Source organism: Terrapene carolina, unplaced genomic scaffold (assembly GCF_002925995.2).
Source record: "Terrapene carolina triunguis isolate 2854851 unplaced genomic scaffold, T_m_triunguis-2.0 Scaffold69, whole genome shotgun sequence".
Taxonomy (NCBI): Eukaryota; Metazoa; Chordata; order Testudines; family Emydidae; genus Terrapene; species Terrapene triunguis.
Window position 1 is genome coordinate 38,175,005 of NW_020664420.1, and position 18,023 is coordinate 38,193,027.

General features: G+C 39.6%; 1 protein-coding gene across 1 annotated transcript in view; it reads right to left on the reverse strand.

Annotated features, from left to right (window-relative positions):
• The window catches only part of PDE8B (phosphodiesterase 8B), a 144,239-nt gene that overhangs the window by 37,176 nt on the left and 89,040 nt on the right, over positions 1 to 18,023 (reverse strand). Inside the window, exons 4-8 of the mRNA XM_029910918.1 lie at positions 16,135 to 16,194; positions 14,339 to 14,393; positions 9,884 to 9,972; positions 3,620 to 3,698; positions 2,058 to 2,198 (exon numbers count right to left, since the gene is read on the reverse strand). Coding sequence (XP_029766778.1) covers positions 2,058 to 2,198; positions 3,620 to 3,698; positions 9,884 to 9,972; positions 14,339 to 14,393; positions 16,135 to 16,194 — 424 coding nt within the window. The remainder of the gene's footprint in view (positions 1 to 2,057; positions 2,199 to 3,619; positions 3,699 to 9,883; positions 9,973 to 14,338; positions 14,394 to 16,134; positions 16,195 to 18,023) is intronic.

The following is an 18,023-nucleotide window of genomic DNA, read 5'->3' on the forward strand; positions in this document are numbered from 1 at the left end:
AGTGACATGCTTTACAGCATATTTTACAGACCTTTTTTTTTTTAACATTAATTTTACATTATGGATATGCCCTAACAGCTCCATAATTAAGGTCATAAGAAGATAAAAATCAAGCTGGTCAAAAAAAGTGAAAAAATGTGTAATGAAAAAAGGACTCCAACACCCTCCCTCCCCCCGCAAAAAAAAGAAAGAAAAACAAACAAACTAAAAACTAAACACCTTTCAAAACTGGAAGGTTTTTCAGCCAGCTCTATACTGGGTAAACAAACAAAAGCAAACCCAGAATGAATTTTTCATGATACTTATGGGGGGGGGGCAGGGGAGTCCCTTTTCCTGTTGGAATAAGTTAAATTTTTTCAACTAGCTCTAGATTGGAATTTAAAGCAGGATGAAAATCCCTCTGTTACATACTAATGATTGAATTATGCTCTTAAATTTAACACAATAAGTCTCCAGAAAACAATTTAACACAATATTTTTTAAATAACTAACACCAGTAGGAACATTTAAAAAAGTTATTTCACTTTGAAATTCCCTTCACTTTCCACCCTCAGGAGCCTCATTATTTTTAAGATCCCTCTACCTAAAAAAAGAGTGACCAGAGGTTCCAGATTTCACACAAGCACCGACAGTAACAATATCTCAGGGCTAAGGTGGATTCAAACTTTTAAACAAAGACTTATTCTCCTTATTCATCATAACCCACTTTAGCCCAATGAAGAAAAGTCAACAGGCCAGCAGTGTTGCTAACTCTCATGATTTATCATAAGTCTTCTGTTTTTCTTAAAGATAGGGTCATGTGATTACATGAGAATCTCAGCTTTAATTTAAAAGCTTCTAGCCTTCATGGTTGTAGAGGAGGACTGGAAAATGTGACCAAAAAGGCTAAAAAAACAGAAGGAAAATACCCTCCCCCCCAAACAATTAGTATTTTAAAAATCTCATGGTTTTTTAAGCCAGTCTTATGGTTTTTGACTATCTGAGGTTGGCAGTATTGAAAGCAGTCAGATTTGCCAGCTACTTCTGTTCTCAGAAGCTGTCTGGTCTGCCTCCCTAAGTCCTTGCTGTGCTGATCCCATACTCCCTTTACCAGTCCTGAATGGTGAGACAGGCTCACTCATTAGGAAATCCTGACCCTTCCCAATCCTGCTGTTTATCCTCATCCTCCCTGCAGATCATTGGCTGTTAAGGTCTCCACCAAGCACTGCTCTCTGCTATCTCTAGAAGCAGACTCTGGAAATCACAGGCTAGTGTTTGGGGGTGGGTCTGTGCATGGAGGGAATCATGGGGTTAGGGCTATGGGTGGATCTGAATCTCTCCCATTTAAGTGAAGAACACAACACCTATTGACTTCAATGTGTGCAGTTTGGGTCAAAAGTGACGTCTCCACAATAAGAAATCAACAAGGTCTGTAAGCTTTGCTGGTTGCCTCTGGATAGCCCAAAACTGAACAACAGAAATCACTTTTGGCATCTGTAGATGAGCTCTCTATTGGAATATGGCACACTGGGAACGATCTAGTAGGAAATGCCATTTTCATGGTCAGACAGACAAGAACTTTAAATGGTACACTAAAGAGTAATCCCAGATCCTGGGCTGTCCCTGCGTTGTGTTTGGTGCAGCTTGGAGCAGAGAGAGGAGAAGGTCAAAAGACATCATTAAGCCACATTTATCATCCCCTGGCCTCCCAATCTTGGGGCAGCAGACTAGCAGTCCAGCCCCTGGCATAAAGTAGAGCAGCCTCTAGGCTGCTCCACTTTGTGCTGGCTGCCCACAGGGCAATTAGGGTAGCTGGGCCTCAGAGCACAGGGATTCCCTTTGTAAAGGGGACTCAGAGGTGGGTGTCATTGAAGCAGTGGCGCTGTGCCACCAGAGGATTCCCCAAAGGACTAGATTCTCAGGTTTGCCAGTTCCTTTGTAGAGCAGGGACCAAGTTCTGGCCCCACATACATGATTTATCAGAAGAACTGGGACATGTCACATTTTCAGTCCAGAAGAACATAACATGGCAGCATAGAAATAGAATATTTTGTGTAATTTTATCATTATTTACCTACCTTTCCTTTTTTGATACACATATTGATAGTGTCTAAAAGGTCTGCACGGTTTTTATCACTTTTTGGTAGCTCAGTAAGCTCCTTTCCCATAAGCTCTCCCTTGTGATAGCCCATCATCCGTTCAAAGGCTGGGTTAACATACTGTCAAAATAGAGGTCCTTAAATTTTAGTCCAGCAAGTACTTAGAGAAAAGCTGTACTCAAACCTAAATATACAAATGTTCTGTGATACCAAGTAAAATGCCCTACTGTACATTATACCAATAAATTTTTGCTGTAAGAATGCACATAGTATAGCCCAGACTATTCCTCTTATGAAACCAAGGAACTTGCTGATGGGCCTGACCTTGCTCCTGCTGAAGTCAATAGGGTTTTGAATGGGCCCTAATTCGTGTGTAACATGTGAAGAAGCAGAAATAAGACAAGGGACTGCAAATTAATGCAGAATTTGTCCAAAGTTCTTTAATTAAAAACCAAAAACAAACCAACATATCTTATTATTCAATATGCCAGAATTAGAGCTGGGTGAGTTATTCATAGCAAATAATTTAGTCATTTTCTCTGCCAATTATCCATTAACTGATTTTTTTTTTAAAAAAAACCCTACAAATAAGTGTCCGTGGGTATTAAAGACACAAGATTCTTAAACAATCAAACTTACTCACAAAAGTTTGCATCAAACAAATAAAAAGGCTTGCAAGTGCTGTACTGCTAAAGCAAAGACATGATTTTCATTCCAAAGAATATCCTCAACTATTGCCATATTTGCTCAGCGTTAATGGATCTGTAGCTGAAGGCCTAAAGTATGTCCTGTGAAAACAGCAATTTGAATTCTGATGCTACCAGTCAAATTATGTATTGCACAACTGCTGTAAATGTTGTCCATTTTCTGGAACTTGTATTACATCACATTACAAAGTGTCCCATTTTGATTTGCACTGTTAGCCATGCTAACAGAAATAACAAGCATCAAGGAATCATGAGGAAAGACAGTGAAAGGGAGAAATAGTGGGGGGAAATGGCCTTGCTATTCATCCTGCACATCAGAGATAGTCTGTATGAGGTCATAACCACACTCTCATGTAGTGGGGTGTCCATCCTCATGCTTTTGATGCCAAGTATCATGGAAGTGACAAAAATTACAAAAAAGTTCTCAAATTAGGGAGAGGAGAGGGGCAAAAGAACAATGAAATAAAAATTATATAAATACTTGCCTGTCAAGGCCATCTTACTCTGTTATGTACTATACATTATGTACTATATGTTATGTACTCTGTTATGTACTATGCTGTAAATGTATTACTTTATTAGGATTTTTCACAATCAATTTTTCTGGCTTTGTATTAAGAAGTCATAATGCAAAATATTGGGGACAGTTTTTAAATCATATTTCTGATAGCTCAATGAAGGAAAGACCTTACATATACAGCAAATAGTAATATGCAAAGAAACAAGTAGATCATCATATTTGCTTTCATTTATTAAAGCTTTCCAACAGGCAATGAAATCAAAACATGAAAATACAGCAAAGCATAAGGAATAAAGGAGACAGATTTTCCATACCTGAATAACATGATCTTCACTGGTTATTTCTATAGCTTCATGACAATGTTCTAGTGCTGTAAACACTGAATTACAAGCCCTGCAATTAGCAAATGAATCACATTAGTTTTACCAATATTACAATTGTCACTGGTAACTATAGTATGCAATTACGCTGTATTTATCAGTGGGTGATTCACGTACAAAATCTGTTTTGACAAAACTATGTAATCATCTCTATTATAATAACTGAAAATTCAGTTTTCCAACATTTCTGACATTCAAGTGTTTTTATTGTTATTCACAATATAAAAGTTACCATGGGTACTATCTCTTCTTAATAGCAAGTTCTCTTTTCTGAACACACTTTAAACTGAACAACCAGAGTGTGTATGGAGGGGGGTGTATTATTGGGGAAACAGTGGATGTGAAATTTTATAAAGAAGTCTGCCTTCTAGTTTGGGTCTCTACAGAAGGCCTGTGGCACTGCTAATAAAAGGCTGGACAAATTTCTGTTCAGTGTTTCAGAACAAGTTGAAAGCATGAAGCCATTTCAGTGGCTTAACACATGCAGAAGATACTCAGCATTTCTGTTGAGCTGACAATCTTTTATATGGCAGATATTAGTTACATTCATTACAACATTAAGTATGCAAAAACAAAAACTGTAGAGCTTTAGATTACAGTTTAGTCAGGGCCAAGGTTAAAAAAAGCAACATTTCAGTTTTCAGGCATGCGTATCTTGCGAACAATACACAAATTGCCAAGGGAACCCAACAAAAGTCTCTCCCGAATTGATCACCACTTTATAAAGGATGCCCTGGCAACCAAAACAGCTTCATTATGTATGGGTTTTTTTGTATCACATAATACAGCTAATTTAGTTTGAAGTGTTGGGGGGCCCCCTTGCTGATCTACTAGTAGCTAAAAGAGACATGAAGTAAGTCTCCCTGCAAGAAAACAAATTGGAATGTTTTAATTGCTCCCATGTTATTATTCAGACCAAAATATTTGGTTTCAGTAACTTTAATAGGGGCTCAAACCGGAAATTCAAAATTTTTCTTTGATTTGTATGTAACTCCTGCTGAAGTCAATGGGCCAAATCCTGGGTCCTTTGGAAGGATTCAATGGCAGCAGAACCTGCCAAGTTCTTTTGTGTTGAAAGGGTCCAAGCTAGGAAGACAATACTCTCCCTCCCTTACAGTGATCATATGTCCAGTCTTAGACTTTCATATGGCTTCCCATGGGTCCTAGGAGCTTATTTCAGGACACCTGAAATATCTCCGTTTTCATTTCAGCTGTCAACGTTCCAAAAAACACCAGTAAGCCTACAAATGTTTGTTCAAGACATATTGCTATACCAAGCAAAAATTGCTCTTTGTTTACCAGAAACAAACAGTCCCATGAAATGAGTGTGATGAAAAGCATTTGGAGTGAAGAGAAAAGTCAAGTGAACATAAACACCATCAAACTGTGATGCTGGCAGACCTGGTGCCAGCTCATGCCAAGGCCCCTAGGCCTCACTGAAAACTGACAAATGATTAACTGGAAACCAGTCTGGCTCACCTGTGTGTTAGCATGGTTAAAACAGATGTTAAGTTTATAAGAATGTGTTTAGTATTTGGACTTTATGAAATGTGTGAGTTGTTGCATTAATTAATCTCACTTACATGACTCTATCCCATGTTATAAAGGTAATATTTAAATGTTTGCTCTGTAACTATAAAGGGTTTAGCTATGAAGCGGGACACCCCCTACAGTCAGGAGAGAAGCATTACCATGTATGAAATAGTTTACCACAAGAGGTGTCATCTCCTGCCCAACAAGAGAAGGCCTATTAGACGAACCCTTGTGGAAGATCAGTGGACAAAAGGCTTCATTGATTGCTCCCTCTACTCCCATGAAGAGGGGATGTGCACAAACCCTCATTCCATCAAAATTTGAACTCTGGGGGAAGGGAATAACAATCCCTGATATGTATCACTATGCTGCTTGGAATTTGGAGAAGGCGACATTTCTAAGCTTAAACAAGGGATCCCAAGCAGATTAGCTTGGGTTAGATCTAAAGGACACAGAGTTTGCACATTACAGCAGTTTCTATTACCTTTTGAAACCTATGACTGTAACTCATGCGAGTGTATGTTTACCTGCCTTAAACTTGCAAATAACTCTTATTTCTTTTTCCTAGTTAATAAATCTTTAGTTTATTATAGGATTGGCTACCAGTGGTGTCTTTGGTGAGAGATATGTGAGGTCTCTACCAAGAGCCAACAGCCTACTGATCATAATAAATCACTGTGAAATGTATGTACAGACAATACTAAAGGAGTTATGGGTCTGTACAGAAAATTATTTTCTTGAAGCAATTAACCAGGAGGTGACATGTCTCAGGTTACTTTCAAGCAGGATGTAACAGAAGCTTCTCTCTCTGTCTGGTCATCTGTGTATTGGGCATTGCATATCTCACAATGGATGTCTGTTTGCACACTGAGCCAAATACTAATCAAGAAATTGCAAAATCTTCAAGAGAGGAAATTTTACATCCTGAATCTTTCACTGAGGAAGCAAGCGGACAGCGTGACTTGTCTCATGAATGGAAGTTCACAGCCAAGCCTGTCTGTAAAACACTTCAAGGGCTTTGGGTGAGCATTGCTCTGTAAGACATGAAAGTATCTAGTTAAGCAAGTCTAGGTTCTAGAATATGTGTTATGATTTTGATACATAATCAACTGTTTCCAATACCTTTACTTGCAAATCACTTGAATCTCTCTACTTTGTTAAATAAACTTACTTGTTTTCACTATAAACATATCTAAGTGTTTAGCAGAGTGGTGATCTGAGGTGAAACACATACTCTGGGCCGTACAGCTTCTTTGGAAGCAGCGATTCTGTGAATACTCCAAGTGTCCAGTGGAACAGGGGCTGGACACTCCATGGAGATGTGTGGGCGGTCTGGGGTGCTCCTGCATAGGCCTAGAGGGCAGGGCTTGTGTTGCCTGTGACTGGTGGAGGCAGGGAGCTGACCCTCATCAGGCACAGACAAAGCTTCCTCATGCTAAGGGCAGGTGGTAGTGAGGTGCCCACAACCTTGGGTACCCTTGGGAATTTGTTGTGAGAATGTGTATATATATATTAAACACACACACTATAGTACTATACATTATACTATATATTATAATACTATAGTAAATGAAACAATGAATTCACACTTGGATAATGTTGATCACTAATTTGGCTCTTGAACCACTGAGGTCTGAGTATCACTAAGTTAACTGAAGCTGTCTCTGGGGGCTGATGTCTGCATTGGCAGTAGCAAACCAAAAAATGTTGCAGCCATACATTAAATGCCTTTTTGAGATCATTCTCAGTTACAGTTGTGGATTTAAAACCAGGTAGAGTCAAACAGAGGTGTGGGAAAGGTGTAAAATACACACCAGTGATATTCAAGTGGGTGGAAATAGGTTTAAGGGGGACTAAGTTTATGTAACTTATGCCTTATAAAGCAAGAAAATTGTGTAAATTCAAATCCGGGGTCAGTCTGCTTTAACTTGCATCTTCTTACACCCTTGTGTTAGGTGCTTCCCTACTACACACACGTCTTCTTGTTCCTCAATGTTAGTTACAGCAACTTAGATCCACTTAGAGCTTGTCTACATGGTGCAGTATAGTGTGACAGTAGGGCGTGTTTTATAAAGCTTACTAACTTGCTGAACTCTAACTGTTCCATGTAGACCCTGCTTGTGAATATGAAAAGGTACCAGTTTGTTTGAAACAGAGCTACGTTAACGCAGTCTCTGTGGTCCAAATTCAGAGGTGATATTGAGGTGCAACTCACATTAAGTGGATGAAAATACCAACAAAATTTATTTGATTAAAGACAAATTGCTTTCCAAATTATTTCTTTTTAAGTTGAAGGCATTTTTTAGAGTTATGCAGACGCAAAAAAGCAGTGCTTTAGTATTCATTTTTTTGTTGTGGTTTGTAAAACTACGGAAAACTGAATAAGAAAGGGGAGAGCACAGCTCGGTTCCTTTAAATAATCTAGGTGAAAGGATATCGGTAGATTTGGTAGATTAATTACCTCCAGAGACTAACATGTTGGCTTCAAAATGTAATGAGGACTTTAAGCCTTCTTTGGCTGATGGCTTTATTTTCAATAAAGCTGCAGAAAAATGTGATAATCGATGAGTCATGTTCCCTGGATTTGGGAATTCAATTACTTATATTAATTATTAATACTGTTCATGCAGAGGTGTTCAGGCTGTATTAGTGTTCTGTCCTTGGGAGCTATAATTCTACATATTAAAACATCCTGTTTTTGTACTCTTTAAACAAGCAGGATGTAATGATTATTGGAAAAGGAAACAAATGAAAACAGAACAGGAAGTATGAGGGCATATTCAATGTGCTGACATGAAATGAATGCCTATTGACCTTTTTAATAATTCTTTGTTTCTTTATTCCTGTACATTCCAGACAAGTGCTAGACGACAGATGCAAGTGCCTAGGAAGTTTTAAGCCTAGAGGGTGCAAAAAGACTAATTAAGTTAATTTCTTATCTGAGAATAGTTAAGTAGGTTATTTTCAGTATTTAGAGTTTCTGGCAGGATTCTGACTTTGCACATTGCTGGGCAATAGGTTTCTATTATCATAGTACATACTGAGTTTGGAGGTGGTAGTCTGAAAGTTACATCAAATTATCTGGAAAGGTTTCCTTTTACACTGTCATTACAGATTATATTCCATTAGCCTTATCACAGACTACAGATACTGAATATAGGCTATATTAATCTTTTGGTAAAGGCTAAGTTTTGTATTACACTTATTTTGAATTCTGCATTCCTCTACTTTCACACTGTAGTAACTGGTGTGCCCTTCCAAGCACCATCCAATAGTACGCAACTTTAAAAATTCACAAGTGCTTTATTTTCCTGATGAGCCTGCTTACATCAGAGCTGATATTGGCCACGAAGTGTCTTAACCAACGATATTTTAAAAATTTTTCTGGACTAGCGCTAATTAAATTCTATTCACTGAGTAAATGCACTTGATAAGTAATGCTATTAGACAATTTCTCATTCTGTAGCTAGCTGAAAACACTAGTTTAACAATTTTATCCAGTAATTAACTCAATGTTCTGGACTATTCTGTTAATTCAGAATGTCTCATCAATTCATAAATTAGTAATTGTCAAATAAATTTTAAAAGATGACTTCAAAATTTGTCTGTGCAATTTTGTACAATTTGCTGTACACACAAATCCTGTTTTGCAAATACTTTTCTGTATTTGGATGTGCAAATTATTGTATGCACAAAGCTGTCTGTGCAAATTTCAAGGCCACCTCAAGATCTATTTGAAATCAAGGCCTTATAAGACCTACCATCTAAACAGTAAAAGTAGATTCTGCAAAGAGGGTCTGCTCTTGCTTCCCTTGACTTAGATGATGAAGGATCAGGCCAATTAATGAAAAATGTTTATAGCATTCCTGTAGAGTGAACTAAAATTCACAGAAAAGATGTTCTTTTCCAAAGGTCAACACTGTAGATTACTCCTCTTCCATATTGTTGGAAAGATTAAATATTGTTTCTTTTCTGCTACAGGTTTATTTATTAATTTCAACAAGTTTTTTACATACATAGATGATTGAGTATATATTTTACACCCCCCTCCTCTCTATTAAACTAGTTATAGTAAACAAAGCCTATAATGGAATACCATCACTATGGGACAAAATCTCCTATTCCTTACAGAGGCCAAACTCTCACCGAGATCAATAGCAGTTTTGCCCAAACGAAGAATGAGTAAAAACGGAGTAAAAAGGCATCAGGATTTGGCTCTAGATCGAGTTTATGACAGGATGTCACACACAGTAAGTAAATACTAAATGAATAATAACCTAAATTATCTTAATTAAGTCATTTAAAATTATAGTGTATGCACCATGTATACAAGACCAGACAAATTTCATATCAAACCCTATCCCATCAGCTGAATTGTACATTGCTCTTTCACACTATTTCTACAAACTGGCCTCATTCTGATCTACAGGGGGAACTTTAGCAAGGAGAGCTGCATTGTGGCCTAAATTCACTATAAGCCAGATCAAGGCAAGTGGAGCACAAAAACCCATCAGAACTGATGATGACAGATAATCACCTCTGACAGGTTTTTTGAACACAGAATGCAGCATATGGAACCCACAAGGAGGCAGATGCACAAACAAGTAATTCCACAGGATATTGGACAATAAAAGTTTATGTTCATTTTTTTGTGCTTCTACATACCGTAGTTTGAACTGTGACCGCACCTCCCCATGTTCTATTTGAATCAATTCATTGTAACAAGCAATTATGCTGCTATTCTCCATAAATCTCTGGAAAAGAATCAGAGACAGTACATGAAATAGGTCTGATTACTTTTAAACCTTTATTTATACTTCTGTTGTTAAAGCACTAATCTTTCAAACCCTTATTTGTACCCTTTGTGGCTAATGCTATAACAATCTTTTCCACTGTATTGATTTTCTAATTGTCAAGACAACATTGTCGAGTAATGTACAAAGCAAGTGAGGTAATATGCTAAGTAACTGCACATTTTCTTGTTTGGTTTTAGGAAGCCAGGTAAATAGATAATTATAAAAAATAAAAACCTGATCCAGAACCTATATTGCAAGGACTTTTCATATTGCATGTCCATCACTTAATTCTGAAAAGAAAAGGAATGCCTGAGAAACATGTACAACATTCACATTAATACCAAATTAATCTATGATGGTCCAGAACTGACAAGGAGTAGGAAGTTTAGTCTATGTCTGGTTTCATTGAAGTCCAAGGGACTCCTCAGCGTGAGTACGGATGGTAGAACCTGGCTTATAAAGGATGCTTGAAGTACGGAGTACACTGACAGTGGTCAAGAAAAAGTGGACAGCAAACGGTAATATCTGTACGCTCCAGAAGTAAAAATGGTTTTGGTTTCTTCCCCGCACCTCCTCCTCTCTGGCAAATATAGCATCCAGTCCTGCTCTCACTGAAGTCTAGAGAGTTTTGCCATTGACTATAAGGGGAGAAGAATCTGGCTCTTTGACTTCAGTTATAGTGAACTGCTGACTAGTAAAACTGTTGGGGAAGCTCTGAAACAACCACTTTATAAATGCCTGCACAGATTTTATTGTGTTCTCCACAAAAGAACACCTCTCTAATTATGTTAGTTTTGTGGAAGGACAGCTGGATTGAGAGCCAGCAGCCAATCCTTTGAAGAACATCAAAGGTCCTTTTTAGAGGAAGCTGTACAGCATTAGTACGATGCCACATACCCTCTTTTTCTCTACAAAAACAGTGATGTGTCACCATATGAATGTTCATCTCAAGCTGCCAGCAATAAAGTCAGTTTCCTCTCACAGATTTTGGGCTTTAAAAATCTGCTATTGGTACAGCTGTGTTCATTTCATAGTGTTTTAAAAACTCATTAAATGGCACCATGTTGAGAGTTGTATGAATATTTTAATACACTACTGAATACCTACACAGTTCAACCAAAAGAACAATTTACACTTTGCAGAAGTTAAGACTCGGTCTGTGGAGTATTATCACATGAGGATACAATGCTGCAGAAGAAAAATCAGATCAGCACTGATGAAAAGAACTGACAGAACCAGAAAGGGACACCCATGCGGAGAAAGATATATTCTGTTCTCTTATGGATGTGTAGTAGATTTATGCAATTAATTCATTAATATATAGTCAATACTTTTGAGTATAAAAGGGAATCAGCACAAACATTTACTACACCAACATGAACACACAGAAGCCACTTAATTTAAAAAATAGCAAAAAAACATACAGAAAGGGGGGGGGAAAGACTTCAGAAGATATTCTGGAAGTGTTTCACCCCAAGAAGCAAAAATTGGAAAGCAATAGGTTTAGGTGACTTGGTTTCAATCAGTCTATGGCATATGAAAAAAGGTTCCCACCCACTTTATGAAACAATGAACAGAAATAACTCCTAAAACATGATTATTCCTGCATACAGTCCAGAAGATTTTCTGTCACTGTAGCAGCTATGCACTAGATGATTAACAAAATTACTCATCTTATAGGAACTGATCACAGAATCTATCAAAACCAAACCCCAAAGGCAGTGATTCAGGAATTTCATAGGATCAATAAAGATAATTTAAAGGTCACTTAAATGACAAAGATACAGAAAAACTCTTAAGCAAAAGTCCAGAATTATTCATCGCTACAGGACATAGATCTAATATACTGTACTGTAGAAAATCTATTGATTAGCTGACAAAACAATTCCAATAAGAGATTAAATCAGCTTTCAATAAGCCTTTGAGCCCAGTCCAGAATCCAAGGAAGTCAACAACAAAACTCCAGTAAATAATAATAATACAAACAAACACCTACCTCTTATATGGAGCTTTTCATCAGTAGATCTCAAAGCATTTTACAAAGAAGTTCAGTATCATTTTCAATAGCTTTACTGGGTGCAGGATTAAACCCTTCGTTAATTTTTTAAAATTTACACATGTGCAAAAAATTCAGACACAACCACCAGAACTAGCAGTAAGGTACACAAAACTGTCAAGTTGTGTTTTTCCAAGAAAAAAAATTAAGGAAGGGTAGGTAAAAGGTAGGTGCTACACGCCAACATCATAATGAATAGTGATATGACAAAATAAAGCTATCAAAAAGGGAAATAGTAAAATGAGATACATAAATTTTGAACAAAATGAATCTGTTTTTCCAAAAATTGATTTCATTCTGTTGCTGATAAAAATCTTAGTCTGTGTATGTGCACAATGCTGATCTTTTCTCCCTTGAATAGATTTGGAGCCTGTGGATACCCATTCAAGCATGAAACAATGCTATGCTCCCCCTCTGCTTGTGATGGGCGGAAGTAGACTCTGATATCTGACATGTTCTAGAGCTTGAAAACAATGCTGATAAGAAAGGTCATAATGGCAACATAAACTATGTCAGGAAGATATTCAGTGGAATCTAGTCTTAACAAGTTGATTCTAGAAGTTGGTACTAATCAATAAAATCATGCTGACGTACTGATTACAGCATTACAAATAATTAGGGTGATGAGGAGAAAATGATGTTCAACGTTCAATGGGGATGACAACAGGCTAATGGATTACGTTAAATGATCATGGAGAAGTATCTAATTCATTTCTAAAAAGCAGAGGATCATGAAACACTTATGATGACAATAATCTTTCAGAAAATTAGTCAAAGGAAATCATTCCTTGCTTCATTTCAAATTCTCCTTCCCATCTGTTTTAAGAAGCCTTCCTGAATCCCCCTACCTTTGGTCTGGCCATGCAAGAGAAGGTGAATGCACCCACTTGCTCTCCTGCCTGGGGCAGGTGGGAGAGAACAGGTAAAGCTTTGGATCAATCCTCCCTTTTCACTATCCAGTACAGCTGAACTAGTGCAGGGAGGGTCAGATTGCTGCTGGTACAAGGCCAGCACAGGCAGGGAACGATGACTGAGAGCTATGTGTCAGAGTCACACAGAGTGCCTCCTGCAGCTACTTTTAGGGTGGTTATGCACCACCCTTGCTCAGGACTGCACATTAAGTTACAATTAGCTTACAGAGCATATGGCCCTGAAATCTTTGGACAAAATACTAGGCATTAGGAAAAAAGGAAAACTTGAGACAAAAAAATTTAATAGTAAAGAATGTGACTAAAAGAATTAAACAACCTTTTTTTTTTTTTTAACAATACACTAAACTAAAAAGAAAATTAAAGTTGCAAACTTATGGGCTGACATCTATCTGTCTTAGGTACTTATATGTCCTCCCCTCCCCCATTACCACAGTGTGTGAGCACCTCAGTGCTTAATGCATTTAGCTTCACAACACTCCTGTGAGATAGGGAAGTCCTATATCCCCATTTTACAGATGGGGACTGAAGTACACAAAAAGACTTCGAGTCTTGCCCAAGTCACGGAGGAAGTCTGTGGTAGAGCAGGGAATTGAATCTGGGTCTCCAGAATCCTAGACTAGCACCCTAGCTATTGGATTATCATTTCTTTCTTTACAGGGCTACTTTCTCAGTTCTCGGCTACACAAGTGCCATGGAGAGAAAGAAGGCACAGACACCTTTTTCATCCTCCCTTTGTGCAAGCAGCATGGCAGAATCTAATACCCAGAGCACCAGGAGAGTTTGCAGTTCCAATGTGTCAATATCACACAACCAACCTGATTCAATCTCTACTGAAAACAATCGAAAGACACCTTTTGATTTCAGTTGGAGTTGGATTAGGCCCCATTTGCCCCAGATAGGTATGGGCTGCCAGCTAGAGGGATGAACAGCTCTCCTGATGGCTAGAGTGCATGCTGTGACATGCAACATGTACAAACCCCAGGGGTCCAACCTGCTCCTTTTTCAAAGGAGCAACAAAGGACTCTCATCTGCACAATATTTATCCTGCCACCTGTAATGGGGAATTGTGCCCAGGCCAACAGGAATTCATCTACCAACATTACTGCTCCTTGTGGAAGCACTGGGTAGGTCTATATGTTTTTCTTATGGTGTATACTTAGACATTTCCAGTTAAACACAAACAGTGTTTGATTAAGTTATTTTCTCATCACTACAGTGTAGTTAACATGATACAAGCAAACTTGTGCTTTACATGAATAATTCATGAACTCATTTTTAGTTATAAAAAATTGAAGTGTTTGTAGAAATTACCCTGATTCTTTAGTAAATTACATACCCTATCAAAGCCCGCATGGAGAAGGGGAAGAACAGAAGTCTCTCCTTGGTCAGATCTACAGAAAAGCAGAACATATCATCCAAAATGATAACTTGACAGTTATCTAAACAGACTGTAGGATGAATAATGTGGCACAAAATATAATCACAGTATATATCATGTAATCCATTTGCAGATGTAGCTCTTCCTGATGTGTATGTTTAGATACCTACAGCAATATACTAACTGTAGGATATCATGACAGATATTGGAGGCAGTTACTATATTTTTTCATCACTATTGCAGCAAGCCTGCTAGATGTTCAAGAGAAGTGCTGGCTCTTTTCAGATAGAGAGAAGGGTTTTTTACAAAGAAAGCTAATATAAAGAGGATAGAGGTATACACAGAGGAGAAAAAAAACTAAAGTTAGTTATTCATTAAAGAGTGAAAATGAACAATAAATCTTTTATATTTAATTTTGTTACGATTACCTGGTCACACAACTAGAAAACAAACAGAACTAGGTGGGGGAAATGACCTTGCTATTTCCTTTAGTTATACAGTATGCAGAGCCATGATTAGATTTGACAAGACTGCCTTGGAATAATAATGTGATATAATTTGTATGCATCTCTAGAACTTTTCACTGAGCTCTTAGAAATTTCATGGGCTCTTCATTATTGTTCTGTTCTTTATCTTTGTTAGCACTCCTCTCTCTCTTTTTCCCTTCAAGATGATAACTAATATTAGTTGTGTTCCTCATAACAAGTCAAATCCTAAGTCCAATTCTTCGGAAAGAATTCTGTGAGGTGCTGTATGCCCTTAATTCCCCATGAGCTTTCTGATTTCTGTGACAGTTGAGCTTGTTTGGCTCCTTACAGGAGTTAATCAAATGCCTTACAGCAGGGGTTCTCAGTCTTTTTCTTTCTGAGGCCCCCCCAACATGCTATAAAAACTCCACTGCCCATCTGTGCCACAACAACTGTTTTCTGCATATAAAAGCCAGAGCTACCATTAGGGGGTAGCAAGGAGGGCAATTGCCTGGGCCCCCATGCCACAGGGGACAACACAAAACTAAGTTGATCAGGCTTCAGCCCCTTGTGGTGGGGCTCGGGGTCCCTGGATGCAGTCCCATCCGGCGGGGCTTTGGCTTTCTGCCCTGGGCCCTAGAAAGTCTGATGCCAGCCATGCTTGGCGGACCCCTGAAACCTGCTTGCAGCCCCCTGGTTGAGAACCACTTACAGGAAGAAGCCCTCAGTCCTTACTAAAGCGACACTCAATTAAAGTCAATGGGAATTTTGTCTGAGTAAACTGTGTAAAAAACAGAGCAAAGAGTAAAAGCAGAGTTAAGACTTCAGGAAATTCCAGTGAATGTGGGACCTGCCTTCTATCAAGCTACTGTTAAGTTTTCTTATATTTATATTTCTTAGTCTCTCCCTACTCCACCCTATCCCACATAACCCCAAGATGTTATTGGCTACAACATTCTTTCTAAAACTTCCATCATAGCTTTCTATATTTTTTCGATATTTAGGCCATTATGTTATGACCCTCTTCAGTGAGAGAATGCAATAAGTTATAGTTTTGTCTGCAATCAGATAGAATAAGTGAACCTACCACAAGACGACATCACTGATCTTTTCCTCTTCATGTAAAAACAAATACTTCTAGTGATAATATATTCCACACAAGCTACAAATAGTAGCTTGTGGCCTATGAGACTGCCCATCATCATGCAAACATTATTACTGATGGTATATAATAAACATTTTCTTGAACAGAACAAAACTTTCACAAAAATATAAAGAAATACCTACATGCGGGGAACAACAGCAAGTATCACAGTGTGTTCCGATGGCTTTGTAGCACGGATTGACCTGAAAGGAGAAAAGTCCTGTGTCACACTATATCACACCATGCTTTATTGACAACTTTGAATTTCTTCACCTTCTATATAACAGAAAATGAACAAAGCCTCGGAGAAGATTCTATAAGGTCAAGTCTGGAAAATGGTAGAGGACATCCAAAAACATTTTTTGCACTTTATCCATTTCATTTTTGGGTGTTTAAGGATACTAGGTTCACATTCCCTCAATTCTGGGCCAAAGGCCCCAAACCTTGGGAGAGCAGGAAGCTGCATCTGTCCAAACCAAGGGAACCCAGAGAAGCCCCTTCTCACCAATTTAATTTGGTTTGGATTCCATGGATGTGTGGATTGTATTGTGGGCTTGAAGGGGGAGCAGTCTGTCTATATGGCAGGGGTGGGCAAACTATGATCCGGGGGCCGCATCTGGTCCCCAAGATGTTTTAATCCGGGCCTCGAGCTCCCGCCGGGGAGCGGGGTCTGGGGCTTGCCGCACTCTGGTGCTCCAGTCGGGGAGTGGGGTCTGGGGCTTGTCGGGGGACTCCACACACTGCCCCCACCCCAAGTGCCACCCCTGCAGCTCCCATTGACTCCGCCTGACCACATAGGAGCCAGAGGGGAGACATGCCACTGCTTCTGGGAGCCGCTTGGGTAAGTGCTGCCGGAGCCTGCACCCCTGACACCCTCCCATGCACCAGCCCTGATTCCCCTCCCGCCCTCTGAACCCCTCGGTCCCAGCCTGGAGCACCCTCCTGCACCCCCAACCCCTCATCCCCAGCTCCACCCCAGAGTCATATCCCTAGCCGGAGACCTCACTGCCCCCCCCCAGCACCTTCACCCCCACTTTTGAGAGCATTCATGGCCCGACATACAATTTCCATACCCACATGTGGCCCTTGAGCCAAAAAGTTTGCCCACCCTTGCTATATGGCATACTACCCACTTCCATTAGTTGATTGCCAAAAAAGAGATCTTGGTGGAAGATGAGAATTAATGCTTCATTTTCTAATCTACATCTCCTACTCCTATCGGTGGTATAGGGCAGAGGTGTGAAAGGTATGGTCAATGGCAGCACAGCTCCTACAAGGAGTTGTTCTGCATGGTAGGAGAAAAGTACAGAGCACTTAGGGTATGTCTACACTACGAGAGTAGTTCGATTTTACTTAAATCAAATATGTGGAATCGATATTACAAAGTCGAACGTGTGTATCCACACTAAGGACAGTAATTCGACTTTGTGAGTCCACACTAACGGGGCAAGCGTCGACATTGGAAGCGGTGCACTGTGGGCAGCTATCCCACAGTTCCCGCAGTCCCCGCTGCCCATTGGAATTCTGGGTCGAGCCCACAATGCCTTCTGGGGAAAAAAAAAGTGTCGAGAGTGGTTTTGGGTAACTGTCGTCATCCAACCGTCACTCCCGCCATCCCTTCCTGAAAGCGCCGGCGGGCAATCAGTTTGCGCACTTTTCTGGTCAGTGACAGCGCGGACACCACAGCACTGCGAGCATGGAGCCCGCTGCGATCATCGCTGCAGTTATGGCCGTTGTCAACACCTCGCACCTTATCATCCACCTTTTCCAGAGGCAGATGCTGAGAAATCGGGCGAGGAGGCTACGGCAGCAAGGTGAGGACATGAAGTCAGAGTGGCACAGACCTGTCACAAAGCACGGGACCCCGCGCCGTGGACATCATGGTGGCAATAGGTCATGTTGATGCTGTGGAACAGCGATTCTGGGCCCGGGAAACAAGCACGGACTGGTGGGACCGCATAGTGCTGCAGGTCTGGGATGAATCACAATGGCTGCGAAACTTTCGGATGCGGAAGGGAACTTTCCTGGAACT